General features: G+C 44.3%; 1 protein-coding gene across 1 annotated transcript in view; it reads right to left on the minus strand.

Annotated features, from left to right (window-relative positions):
• Window positions 1-866: 866 nt before the first annotated feature.
• The window catches only part of LOC138680117 (serine protease ami-like), a 151,287-nt gene continuing 138,289 nt past the window's right edge, over window positions 867-13,864 (minus strand). Inside the window, exon 5 of the mRNA XM_069767851.1 lies at window positions 867-1,362. Coding sequence (XP_069623952.1) covers window positions 1,174-1,362 — 189 coding nt within the window. The 3' untranslated portion in view covers window positions 867-1,173. The remainder of the gene's footprint in view (window positions 1,363-13,864) is intronic.

Consider the following 13,864-nt stretch of genomic DNA (forward strand, 5'->3'; position numbering starts at 1 on the left):
CTGGGATGCAGTAACACAAATTCTGCAGAGCAGGGGCTAACTATATTTAATTAATCGACAGTAGGGAACTCCGCACAGGGACATAGCAGGGTAAAAGGGTACAAAACTAAATGGTTGTTTAACTAATAGTCTCTGATTAACAGTTCAGTTATCGTGGCTCCGCAGCCTGACATTCGCTGGAGGTCCCGTGGGTAGCAGGATGCTGGTGGTGGTCTTTGTGGTGTCTGCTGGCATTCTCGTCCAGCACATGTTCCTACTCTGGAGGCAGCGGGTGGTCACCAGTTTTGCCCGCTGAGCCCCTAGTCCATGTATCTGTGGAGCAAAAGAATAGAGCTCTCCACTGGATTCCTCTCCACGCGTGTCTCTTTAAAAAGCCGCTGTTACCTGAAGGGCTGTGCTGCAATGCTCTGCCAACGTGCGCCTCTCTGGATGTCACAGCTGCGATGCTCCATTGGTCGCACGCTCCTCTATGCACCCACCGGTTTCGGTGAGTCCCTCACTATGCCGCCCTTTCTCTTCACGCTGCAGCCTGTCATTCCCATCTCAGCGTTTGTGGTCTGTATCTCCTCAGCATTCTGGCGGGAAGACTACTTCCGTTGCCGCACAACCCATTTTACCACACACTGACTGGCCACGCCCCCTTCACCCTGGTTACTGGCTCGCTCCAGTTGCAAACTTATTCCCCCCCAGGAACAGGAGGTTCGGCCCCAGAAGTTCCGGACCCTGCTTTTCAGCAGCTCTGGCATCCCGGTCTTCCCTTCTGCAATACTACATCTAAGTTTTCAGTAGCTATTTTTGGAAGGACGCAATCATATTTTTCGAATCCATCAAAACTCTTTTAGGTATTCAATAAAATAACAAGTAGAAGTTGTACAATACATACTTTAATAAGTAATGATACAAGACAGGCTGATGCTGTCCTCATAACATAACCACTTGCACTGTTGTTGAGTGTGGGCACAAGGTGGATCGTACATAACAATGAAATGCCACAATCCTACACAATACCTCAACTACAGTGCTAACTAAAACAGATGCATATAGTTCTAGCACATAAAGCCAGTCTGCTGTGGTTATTGACAATTCTAACTAAATACCCAGAGTAAGGTTTTTTCTTCACAGATATAGATTTAAAGAATATACTTTCTACAGAAATCCATCATTTCATGTTACTCAGACTTTTACAGTTGGAATAGGTATGGTTGGTTCGGTGAAGTTACGCATGGTCTCTACAATCCAGTTCTTATAGGGAGCAATGCGTGTGTATTTTCCTGGACGTTTTAGATTGCCACAGACGGTAAATCCAGAAGACACTATAGCTTCCACGACTTCATTGCATATCAAAGGTCCACCAGAATCACCCTAATGAATAGAAATGGTAATAAATATTATTTTAAGTCCAAATTTTATTCAAAATCCTTAATCATTGGCAGAATTACTGCCTTTTTAGTTCCTCAATGTAGATCAAATACACTACTCAAAAAAATAAAGGGAACACTAACATACCAAATCCTAGATATCACTGACTGAAAATTCCAGTTAAAAATCTTATTCATTACATAGTGGAATGCATTGAGAACGGTAGAACATTAAAATGATCAATGTAAATCAAAATTAATATCCCTTTGAGGTCTAGATTTGGAATGATGCTCAAAATCAAAGTGAAAAATCAAATTACAGGCTGATCCAACTTCAGCAGAAAAACCTCAATACAAGGAAATGATGCTCAGTAGTGTGTGTGACCTGCACGTGGCTGTATGACCTCCCTATAATGCCTCGGCATGTTCCTGATGAGGCTGCAGATGTTTTGCTAAGTGATTTGCTCTCAGAGCTGGATTAAAGCATCAGTCAACTCTTGGACAGTCTGTGGTGCAATGTGGCATTGGTGGATGGAATGAGACATGATGTCCCAGATATGCTCAATTGGATTCAGGTTTGGGAAATGGACATACCAGTCCATAGCATCAATGCCTTCATCATGCAGGAACTGCTGACACACTTCAGCCACTTGAGGCTTAGCATTATCATGCATCAGAAGGAACCCAGGGCACACTGCACCTGCATATGGTCTTACAATGGGTCTGAGGATTTCATCCCTGTACCTAATGGCAGTCAGGGTACCTCTGGCTAGTACATGCAGAGCTGTGCGACCCTCCAAAGAAATGCCTCCCCACACCAATACTGATGAACTAAAAACAGTCATGCTGGAGGATGTTGAAGGCAACAGAATGTTCTCCACTGAGTCTCCAGATTCTGTCACGTCTGTCACATGTGCTCAGTGTGAACCTGCTCTTATTTGTGAAAATCAGAAGGCACCAATGTTAAATCTGCCAAACTGGATGATCTCTGGCAAATGCAAATCACCCTGCATGGTGTTGGGCTGTAACCACAACACCCACTTGTGGACATCGGGTCTTGATACCACCATCATGACGTCTGTATATGACAGTTTGAGCAAACACTTGCTGCTGGTTTGTTGCCCTCTCCACATCTCATGATATATTGGCCTGACTCTTAGTGTCTGCTCCATTCTCTGGATACTGAGCTGACAAAAAAAGCTTCCCTTCTTGCTACAGCTTGCATTGATGTGCCATCCTGGATGAGCTGCACTACCTGAGCAATGTCTGTGGGTTGTAGACACCATCTCATGCTATTGTACAGCACCTCTTAGGGTCAGAGCAATGAATAAATGCAAAAGTGACCAAAACAACAGCCAAAAAGGATGAGAACAGAGAAATGGTCTGTGTTCACCCCCTGCCAATCCGCTCCTTTCTAGGGCTTGTCTTGCTAATTGCCTATCCCATTTGCACAACAGCAGGAGAAATTAATTCACTATGAGTGTTGCCTTATAACTGGACAGGTTGATTTCACAGAAATATGATTGACTTGGAGTTACATTGTTTCCTTTATTTTTTGCCTTGGAATATTGTCTCTCTTCAAGTTAATTCTATGTGTACCTGTAGATTTTACCTGCAGATTTCCAAAAGAAAAATCTACAGTGGATACAACATCAGGCAAGTAGATACAATTTTACAAATATTATCCACATCACCTGTGGCAGACTTTTTTCAGGGTGGATATTAAAAATTAGTGTAAATTTCCAGATTTCTTGTCCTTTTGGCTCCCTCAATAATATTAACCAGTATGCAATAAGCATTTTAGTAACCTCAGGAGCCAGCTACAAGCATACAGTATGTTGGGTATAGGCATATGATTCTGTCCTTTAGGCCACATTCAAACGTCCAGTATTTAGTGAGTATTTTACATCAATAATTATAAGCCAAAACCAGGAGTGGAACAAGCATAGCAAAAGTATACACCATGTTCCAAATTATTATGCAAATTATATTTTTCTCGGATATTCCTAAATGATAGGTACAAATGACAGTCAGTCTAATAAAAGTAGAGTATACATCGAATCAAGGCAGCAAAGATTGAGACAGAGAGACTCATTAACAGAGAGTAAAAATAATCCCAAAATATTCTTTAACTACATAAATAGTAAGAAACTAAAAAATGATAGTGTTGGCCCCCTTAAATATAGTCTGGGTGAAATCGTGGATGAGGATGAGGAAAAAGACAATATGCTAAATGACTTTTTTTCATCACTATTTACACAAGAAAATCCCATGGCAGACAAAATGACTAGTGATAAAAATTCCCAATTAAATGTCACCAGCTTAACCCAGCAGGAAGTGCAGCGGCGTCTAAAAATCACTAAAATTGACAAATCTCCGGGCCCGGATGGGATACACCCTCGAGTTCTGCAGGAATTAAGTACAGTCATTGATAGACCATTATTTTTAATCTTTAAAGACTCCATAATAACAGGGTCTGTACCACAGGACTGGCGTATAGCAAATGTGGTGCCAATATTCAAAAAGGGGACAAAAACTGAACTCGGAAATTATAGGCCAGTAAGCTTAACCTCTACTGTGGGTAAAATCCTGGAGGGCATTCTAAGGGATGCTATTCTGGAGTATCTGAAGAGGAATAACCTCATGACCCAGTATCAGCACTGGTTTACTAGGGACCGTTCATGTCAGACTAATCTGATCAGCTTCTATGAAGAGGTAAGTTCCGGACTGGACAAAAGGAACCCAGTGGATGTAGTGTATATGGACTTTTGAAAAGCTTTTGATACGGTGCCACACAAAAGGTTGATGCATAAAATGAGAATAATGGGGATAGGGGAAAATATGTGTAAGTGGGTTGAGAGCTGGCTCAGGGATAGGAAACAAAGGGTGGTTATTAATGGAGCACACTCGGACTGGGTAGCGGTTAGCAGTGGGGTACCACAGGGGTCAGTATTGGGCCCTCTTCTTTTTAACATATTTATTAATGACCTTGTAGGGGGCATTCAGAGTAGAATTTCAATATTTGCAGATGACACTAAACTCTGCAGGGTAATTAATACAGAGGAGGACAATTTTATATTACAGGATGATTTATGTAAACTAGAAGCTTGGGCTGATAAATGGCAAATGAGCTTTAATGGGGATAAATGTAAGGTCATGGTAGAAGTAATAAGATGTATAATTATGTGCTTAATTCTAAAACTCTGGGCAAAACCGTCAATGAAAAAGACCTGGGTGTATGGGTGGATGACAAACTCATATTCAGTGGCCAGTGTCAGGCAGCTGCTACAAAGGCAAATAAAATAATGGGATGCATTAAAAGAGACATAGATGCTCATGAGGAGAACATAATTTTACTTCTATACAAGTCACTAGTTCGACCACACTTAGAATACTTTGCACAGTTCTGGTCTCCGGTGTATAAGAAATTCATAGCTGAACTAGAGCGGGTGCAGAGAAGAGCGACCAAGGTTATTAGAGGACTGGGGGGTCTGCAATACCAAGATAGGTTATTACACTTGGGGCTATTTAGTTTGGAAAAACGAAGAATAAGGGGTGATCTTATTTTAACCCCTTTACCCCCAAGGGTGGTTTGCACGTCAATGACCAGGCCAATTTTTACAATTCTGACCACTGTCCCTTTATGAGGTTATAACTCCGAAACGCTTCAACGGATCCTGGTGATTCTGACATTGTTTTCTCGTGACATATTGTACTTCATGATAGTGGTAAAATTTCTTTGATAGTACCTGCGTTTATTTGTGAAAAAAACGGAAATTTGGCGAAAATTTTGAAAATTTCGCAATTTTCAAACTTTGAATTTTTATGCAATTAAATCACAGAGATATGTCACACAAAATACTTAATAAGTAACATTTCCCACATGTCTCCTTTACATCAGCATAATTTTGGAACCAATTTTTTTTTTTGTTAGGGAGTTATAAGGGTTAAAAGTTGACCAGCAATTTCTCATTTTTACAACACCATTTTTTTTTAGGGACCACGTCTCATTTGAAGTCATTTTGAGGGGTCTATATGATAGAAAATGCCCAAGTGTGACACCATTCTAAAAACTGCACCCCTCAAGGTGCTCAAAACCACATTCAAGAAGTTTATTAACCCTTCAGGTGTTTAATAGGAATTTTTGGAATGTTTAAATAAAAATGAACATTTAACTTTTTTACACAAAAAATTTACTTCAGCTCCAATTTGTTTTATTTTACCAAGGGTAACAGGAGAAAATGGACCCCAAAAGTTGTTGTCCAATTTGTCCTGAGTACGCTGATACCCCATATGTGGCAGTAAACCACTGTTTGGGTGCATGGGAGAGCTCGGAAGGGAAGGAGCGCCGTTTGACTTTTCAATGCAAAATTGACAGGAATTGAGATGGGACGCCATGTTGCGTTTGGAGAGCCCCTGATGTGCCTAAACATTGAAACCCCCCACAAGTGACACCATTTTGGAAAGTAGACCCCCTAAGGAACTTATCTGGATGTGTGGTGAGCACTTTGACCCACCAAGTGCTTCACAGAAGTTTATAATGCAGAACCGTAAAAATAAAAAATCATATTTTTTCACAAAAATTATATTTTTGCCCCCAATTTTTTATTTTTCCAAGGGTAAGAGAAGAAATTGGACCTCAAAAGTTGTTGTCCCATTTGTCCTGAGTACGCTGATACCCCATATGTGGCAGTAAACGGGGAACGGGGAGAGAGCGGGGAACGGACCGCGGGCCAGGAAACACCGGCACGTCGCTAGCGCGTGCCGAACATGGCACGCGCTAGTGCTGCGCGTTCCCATTGCCGTGAATGGGCGCGCTAACGGACGCGTTGCACGGCGTTAATTTCACCGTGCAACGCTGTCCGTTAGCGCTTTCCCATTAACGCAATGGGAACCAAGCCTAAATCAGATGAACTTGTCTGGCAGAAACATTCCTCATTATGCTTTTATCAGCATGAACACGTCTGTGCTCAGATTCAGCCACAAATCTCTTAACAGTACGATAATCACGCTTACGTTTTTGGGAAATATCTAATGTTTTCATCCCTTGACCAAGGCATTGCACTATTTGATGCTTTTCGGCAGCAGAGAGATTCTTTTTCTTTCCCATGTTATTTGAAAACTGTGGCCTGCTTAATAATGTGGAACATCATTTTTAAGTAGTTTTCCTTTAATTAGAATCACCTGGAAAACTAATTATCACACGTGTTTATGATTGATTTCAGTGATCCATTGAGCCCTGAGACACAATAACATCCATGAGTTTATTTGAAAAACTAAACAATTAAATTTTTATGCCACTTAAATCCAATTTGCATAATAATTTGGAACACGGTGTAGAAACACGTGCCCCACTTTTGCATTTTTCACACAGTCTGGGTTTTGGCTTACAAATACTGATGTACAATGCTGAATGTGTGAACATGGCCTTAAAGTGAATGAGGTGGTTTGTTTTGATGCCCTATTCCTTGATTGACAGCTCTGGATTTACAGAATCCAGGGGAGGAGAGTATTAGAAAGAAAACAAGTAGATGGGAATATGCACTGAATTGCTCAGCCACATCAAGGGTGCATTGCCCACTTGATTAGCATATTTGAATAAAGAAAGATTTCTGGCGAACACAAAAATGGATTTGATCACTGTGGAGACACAGGGGGGTCAGCGGACATCCCAGTCCACTAGCCAAAACTGCACGGACCAGGGAGCATCCCATGGAATGCCCACTCTCCTTTTAATGTGGTCATAACACTACTCAGACATAACAAGGTGAGAGTAAAACAGTGTGGTAATGCTTTATTGAACCACAAAACAGGCAAATAACACAAAGAACAGTAACAGAAAAATAGTCAAGATAGTGCACTATCGCCGGGATAAGAGCAGCTGTTACTTCATAGCTTCCAGGCCTGACTACCCCACCTGTGGCATGCACAGACAGAAGGTAAGGACAAGCTTAGGAAGATGACAGTCCATTGAGATACAAGGCCAGTTGACCGGAGGGTCACAACCTGGCTTTACCTTACAGAGCTGACTACCCCACTTGTGGCACGCACACAGAGGAGGTAATGACAAGCTTAGGAAGATGACAGTCCATTGATATACGAGGCCAGTTGACTGGAGGGTAACATCCTGCATTCTCCAAACATCACCATGGAGCCAGGCGACCAGCGGATCCCAATACTGGCTTTCTCCAAACATATCCATGGATGGTCAATAGAGCAAATCTGTATTCTTCCTGCTGAGGTTGTGGTCCCCTAAGCTGGCTTCCTGTAGAATGACAAATCTGTGTCCCTCATGATGGAGCCATGATGTCTTGGCTGCTGTGCTGTAGAGAGTCTGGTTCTCTGGATCTCTGTCTTTCTCTCTGTGGATGTAAATATCCCCCTTTTTATAGTCCACACTGTCCTCGAAACCCGTATCCAGAGGTCAAGAAGAAGATAGGTGGTGAGATAAACTCGCATTGTTCAATTATTTAATCTACTTGCATAGTTTTTCCTTTTCTGTTTTTCAAGTCAACAAACTGGCTGGCCTGGAGAATGTGTAATCAACATATCAGCAAACACCATTGTTCAATGACCCTTTATCACTAGTCATCCTAAATAAGAGCATAATATGTTACAACAAATTGTCAACTTACAAATCAATATTACAGGCTTACGCAAGCAAAAGTCTGTTTTCTTGACCAACCAGAAAGAAACACATAAATTCAAAAGTCAACGAATACAGTCTATTCCTAATGGCTTGCTGAAAGTAGGCATTTGGTTAATTAAGATAACATGCTGCGTTCTCACAAACAATAAAGATATGATTTTTAAAAGTGATATGTCCACTCCAAGATGCTTGGTTGAGGCTGGTTTCACACTTGAGTAGGTGTAACACCCCAGGGTCCTGGTTTTTACAGTGGCATTGCTTTCCTCAGAGTGATGTCACGCTGGGAAGCGAGGGAAGATCTCTTATCAGGTAAACACAAACATGCAGCATGTTCACACTCCAGGCCAGAAGGGGGAGCTCTAAACCCGGTTTAAGGGGAACTTCCCTATATAAATTTTCTGGTCTGGAGGGGAAGTCAGTCAGTCTGTCAGGAGGACAGAGAAGAGATCAGTCATACAGTGAGTGTCGGAAGGACTGGAGAAAGATAATACAAAAGTAAAGAACAGATTGTAGAAAGCGTGCAGGAGAGCAAAACACAAGAGAGTGACACCAGGGGAGTACAGCAACATTTGGGCTACCTCCCTGCAGAGCGCAGATTCCGGTAGCTGGAAGACCGAGGTTGTGTCGGACTCTAAGAGTCACAGCAGAAACCGGCAGGACAGCTGGACTACATGTAACCTGTCCGCCCTAACACCCAGGAGGCACAGTGGCACATAGAGCCCGGCTTGTGATAGAGACCCTGTAAAAATGCTCAAGCCACCTGTCATATGGGTTAGTGTCCCACCTTTATGGAGGACAGAGAGAACCGTAAAGACCTTGATAGAAGCCACAGGCAGCAAGGGACTACAGCAAAGCGCTAGTAGGAAGGCTTTCATCACCACCTGGTAAAGGGGACTCTGAACTTGCTTCCAAGCCGGCCGGACCCTGCCTGTACCTGTGATCTGGTGCCCTGGACTGTGGATACCTGAAGTCTCCAGTAAACCAGGTAAAGAGACTGCAAACCTGTGTTCTCCGTTCTTTACTGCACCACTCACCATCCTCATCTACACACCGGGAGCCCTGGGGAATTAACTTCACCTGTGGGAAGCCATACCATCCCTGCTGCAATAACATCACCCCAGAGGACCCCTTTAAGCAGCGTCGGTCCCCACTGACCGAATACGACAGGTAGCGTCACGAACACAAACTTTATTACGACTCCCTTAAAAGACCTTTCCCTTTTATTTGGGTGCCCAGGGCCGTGGACCGGGTCGCAGACATTCCCTTTAAGTATCAGACCTGGTATAGAGTGCCCCACGGCCCTGACAGGCGACTCATAAGGCAGAACTGCGAAGTGCTGCATAGTTCCTCCTCCGAACTGCACATGTTGCATTTTGTTGCGGTCGGCGCAGTGGCAAAATGACGCATGCAGAGGCATCCGCATACATTCGCATGGCATGCGTAACCAATGTTAAAGATAGGTACGCAGGCCGCATGCCGACATAGGCAGAGATGAATAAAAGAGGTGCAGCAGTGGACGGGGTTTAACGGATGAACTATGCAGCCCTGCGCAGCTCTGCCCTACGCAAATGTGAAACCAGCCTGAAACAGTAATAATTCATAAGGGAGACAGTATGGCAGTTGAAGTTCACAGGGGTGGACAATGTGGCTGGAAAGTTCAGTAGTTACAGCTGAGGGAGAACAGTGCCTTGAAAAGGTATTTATAAATTGAGAACATTTCCACGTTTTTTTACACCCACAAATTGCTGGTCACAGACACTCTCCATCCAATCTCATTGCATAGTATGCAAACAAGAATGGACAAAAGTTTCAGCCTCTAGATGAGCAAAGCTTGTAGAGACATACCCCAAAGGACTTGCAACAGTAGCTGCAGTGAAAACGGTCCTACAAAGTATTATCTTGGGGGCTTTAAAAGGGGGGCTGAATACAAAAGCACATCACAATTTATAGATTTATATTTTTAAAATATTTAGAAAACCATTTATCACTTCTTTTACACTTCACAAATACTTGCTTTGTGTTGATATATTACATCAATTCCCAATAAAATACATTTAATTTTGTGGCTGCAACATGAAAAAGTGTGGAAAAATTCATGGGGTATGAATACTTTTTAATGCACTGTAACATAGTAACATAGTAACATAGTTAGTAAGGCCGAAAAAAGACATTTGTCCATCCAGTTCAGCCTATATTCCATCATAATAAATACCCAGATCTACGTCCTTCTACAGAACCTAATAATTGTATGATACAATATTGTTCTGCTCCAGGAAGACATCCAGGCCTCTCTTGAACCCCTCGACTGAGTTCGCCATCACCACCTCCTCAGGCAAGCAATTCCAGATTCTCACTGCCCTAACAGTAAAGAATCCTCTTCTATGTTGGTGGAAAAACCTTCTCTCCTCCAGACGCAAAGAATGCCCCCTTGTGCCCGTCACCTTCCTTGGTATAAACAGATCCTCAGCGAGATATTTGTATTGTCCCCTTATATACTTATACATGGTTATTAGATCGCCCCTCAGTCGTCTTTTTTCTAGACTAAATAATCCTAATTTCGCTAATCTATCTGGGTATTGTAGTTCTCCCATCCCCTTTATTAATTTTGTTGCCCTCCTTTGTACTCTCTCTAGTTCCATTATATCCTTCCTGAGCACCGGTGCCCAAAACTGGACACAGTACTCCATGTGCGGTCTAACTAGGGATTTGTACAGAGGCAGTATAATGCTCTCATCATGTGTATCCAGACCTCTTTTAATGCACCCCATGATCCTGTTTGCCTTGGCAGCTGCTGCCTGGCACTGGCTGCTCCAGGTAAGTTTATCATTAACTAGGATCCCCAAGTCCTTCTCCCTGTCAGATTTACCCAGTGGTTTCCCGTTCAGTGTGTAATGGTGATATTGATTCCCTCTTCCCATGTGTATAACCTTACATTTATCATTGTTAAACCTCATCTGCCACCTTTCAGCCCAAGTTTCCAACTTATCCAGATCCATCTGTAGCAGAATACTATCTTCTCTTGTATTAACTGCTTTACATAGTTTTGTATCATCTGCAAATATCGATATTTTACTGTGTAAACCTTCTACCAGATCATTAATGAATATGTTGAAGAGAACAGGTCCCAATACTGACCCCTGCGGTACCCGACTGGTCACAGCGACCCAGTTAGAGACTATACCATTTATAACCACCCTCTGCTTTCTATCACTAAGCCAGTTACTAACCCATTTACACACATTTTCCCCCAGACCAAGCATTCTCATTTTGTGTACCAACCTCTTGTGCGGCACGGTATCAAACACTTTGGAAAAGCGTAAAACTGTAGATGTCAGCTTCTCTATGCATCTATGTATATATCAATGTTTGCGCGTGATTTTTTTTTATTTGCATCAGTGTTTGCATGTGTGTTAGTGTGTGTATATGTAGTGCCCCTGAGGGTTCAGTCTCCACTGAGGTGTGGTATCCCACTCTCAGGCAATTAGGCGGCGCTACCCAGGACTCTAACACCAGCATCCAACACTACACCACACCAGTCATGGCATCTGGGCGTACTCCAAGGGAGGATGACTTCATCCCAGTCTGGAGAGGGTAACTAGGTAGAGGGTGTGGGTGGAGCCAGTAGTTAGGGGAGGAGCTAATTAGGAGGGAAAGTTAGGAGATTGTGAGAGGAAGTGGAAGGAGTATGACATGCTGAGAAGGAGCTCCCAGAGAGAGGGAGCTAGAGAGAGAAAGAAGCTTCAGAAGCAAGAAGGGGTCCTAGGGGCACAGGTAGTGAGCAATCCACCCGTGGGACCCGCATCTATGCTGACCATCAACAGGTGGAGGGACCAGGTGCAGTGGGGAACCGGCCCCCAAGACTAGTGGAGAACTACAAGGCTCAGCTAGCCAGCCGGAGGCTGTGGTATCTGTACATGCCACACAGCCACATGCACACATATTCGCTGAAAAGGCAGCCAGAGGACTGGAGATGTCGCCCAACAGGATCTGAGGCTGCTGGCTTGGGACAGTGTGTGTGAAGGCACAGAGCAGGAGAGCTGGGAACCAGCACAGTGAGCTAGCCAGGAAAGGAACATAAGCGAGGAGTCCTGGAGAAGTGTACCTCAAATTATCTGGGGGTTGGCTGGACCACAGACCCGGAGGACGCAGCACACGGCTGGAGACAGTAATCTGCAGAAATGTGAGTAAACCATTGAAACTGCACCCAACTGTGTCCTTTGAATTATTTATTCCTGCATCACTTGCCCCGTCCCATACTACAACTACCACAACCACCATCATCACAATTAACACCTATATTTGCCTTGGGGACTAGCTATGCCCGTGGAGAGCTGAAAGATCTTGGCTGCGTCACCAACTGCCCCAGTGGATCTGAACTGCAGCGTCGGCTATATTGACCGAGTACCATGGGTGGCGCCATGAACAATTGCCCTATAAACTTTATTTGCCCTTTCGCGCGCGCTGATGCAGTTACATTATGCGGCAGAGCAGGGAGAATCAATCTTCCTGCTCTACCGCTATGGGGCCCCTGAGCAGATGGGGGGGCCTGGTGCCAGCAGTGGGCCCCCGGCCATCTTCGCATGGTGAGCTGTATCGGCAAATAGCCGATACAGCTCACCGCATTGATGAGGGAAAGAGTGCTGCGCTGTGCTCCTTCCCCCATCATCCCCCTGTCAGCATCTGACGTCACTCGCAGCCACCGACACTGACAGTGGGCGCGGTGACGTCACCGCCCTGCGCCCGCTGTCAGGACAAGAGCGGGAGCAGGGAGCGCCGCTGAAACAAGGAGGAAGAGAGGTGAGTGTTGTGGGTTTTTTTAAGGGGGCTGCTTAATACACTACAGGATCTGACTATTGGGGGGCTGCTGCCTAATACACTACAGAATCTGACTATGGGGGGCTGCTGCCTAATACACTACAGGATCTGACTATGGAGGGCTGCTGCCTTATACATTACAGGATCTGCCTATGGGGGGCTGCTGCCTTATACATTACAGGATCTGACTATGGGGGGGTGCTGCCTTATACTATAGGATCTGTCTATGGGGGGCTGCTGCCTAATACACTACAGGATCTGCATATGGGGGGCTGCTGCCTAATACACTACAGGATCTGCCTATGGGGTGCTGCCTAATACACTACAGAATCTGCCATTGGGGGGCGCTGCCTTATACACTACAGGATCTGCCTATAGGGGTACTGCCTTATATTACAGGGTCTGCCTGTTACGTGTTACGGAACCACTCCGCACTCAGAATATGTTGTGCAGTTATATGCATGTATAATAGGTTCCATGTGAGATGCATCAGCCCACAGTCTGCGCCCCTGGGCAGAGGGGACAAGATATCCCCCTTCTGTCCTCCCCCACCTTTGTAATTCCCACAGTAAATATCGGCAGGCTCCGGCCCCCTGTGGCTATTGTAATGTATGTCTGGCCTGCCCTCTGTATCTGTGTGATATATTCTGTGTCCTGTGAATAAAGTGTGTTCAGACCGGTAATATGTGGAGAAGCAGTGATATTTTATATGCTCCCAGGTAACCAAGGAATTCTAGCCAGCGTCTTTCATTCAGACTCCAGCCAAAGCAGAGTGGACCTCCTGAAACACGGGGTGGTACTGAAAGAGGTACCCCAGCTTGGTAGACCCCGTTACACTGGTGGCAGACAGCGGGATATGATACCCTTTCTAAAGGAGGAAAGGAATGAATGGAAAACAACTACTAGAAGTTAAAGAGGACTACATTAAAAGATCTGGTGGAAGCCCGAGGGTTGATCACCAGCAACAAAACAAAAGCAGATTTGATATCAGCCATCATGGAACACGACAGTGCAGCGCCCGCCAATGTGAACATGGAGGAGA

This window comes from Ranitomeya imitator, chromosome 1 (assembly GCF_032444005.1).
Source record: "Ranitomeya imitator isolate aRanImi1 chromosome 1, aRanImi1.pri, whole genome shotgun sequence".
Classification (NCBI taxonomy): Eukaryota; Metazoa; Chordata; class Amphibia; order Anura; family Dendrobatidae; genus Ranitomeya; species Ranitomeya imitator.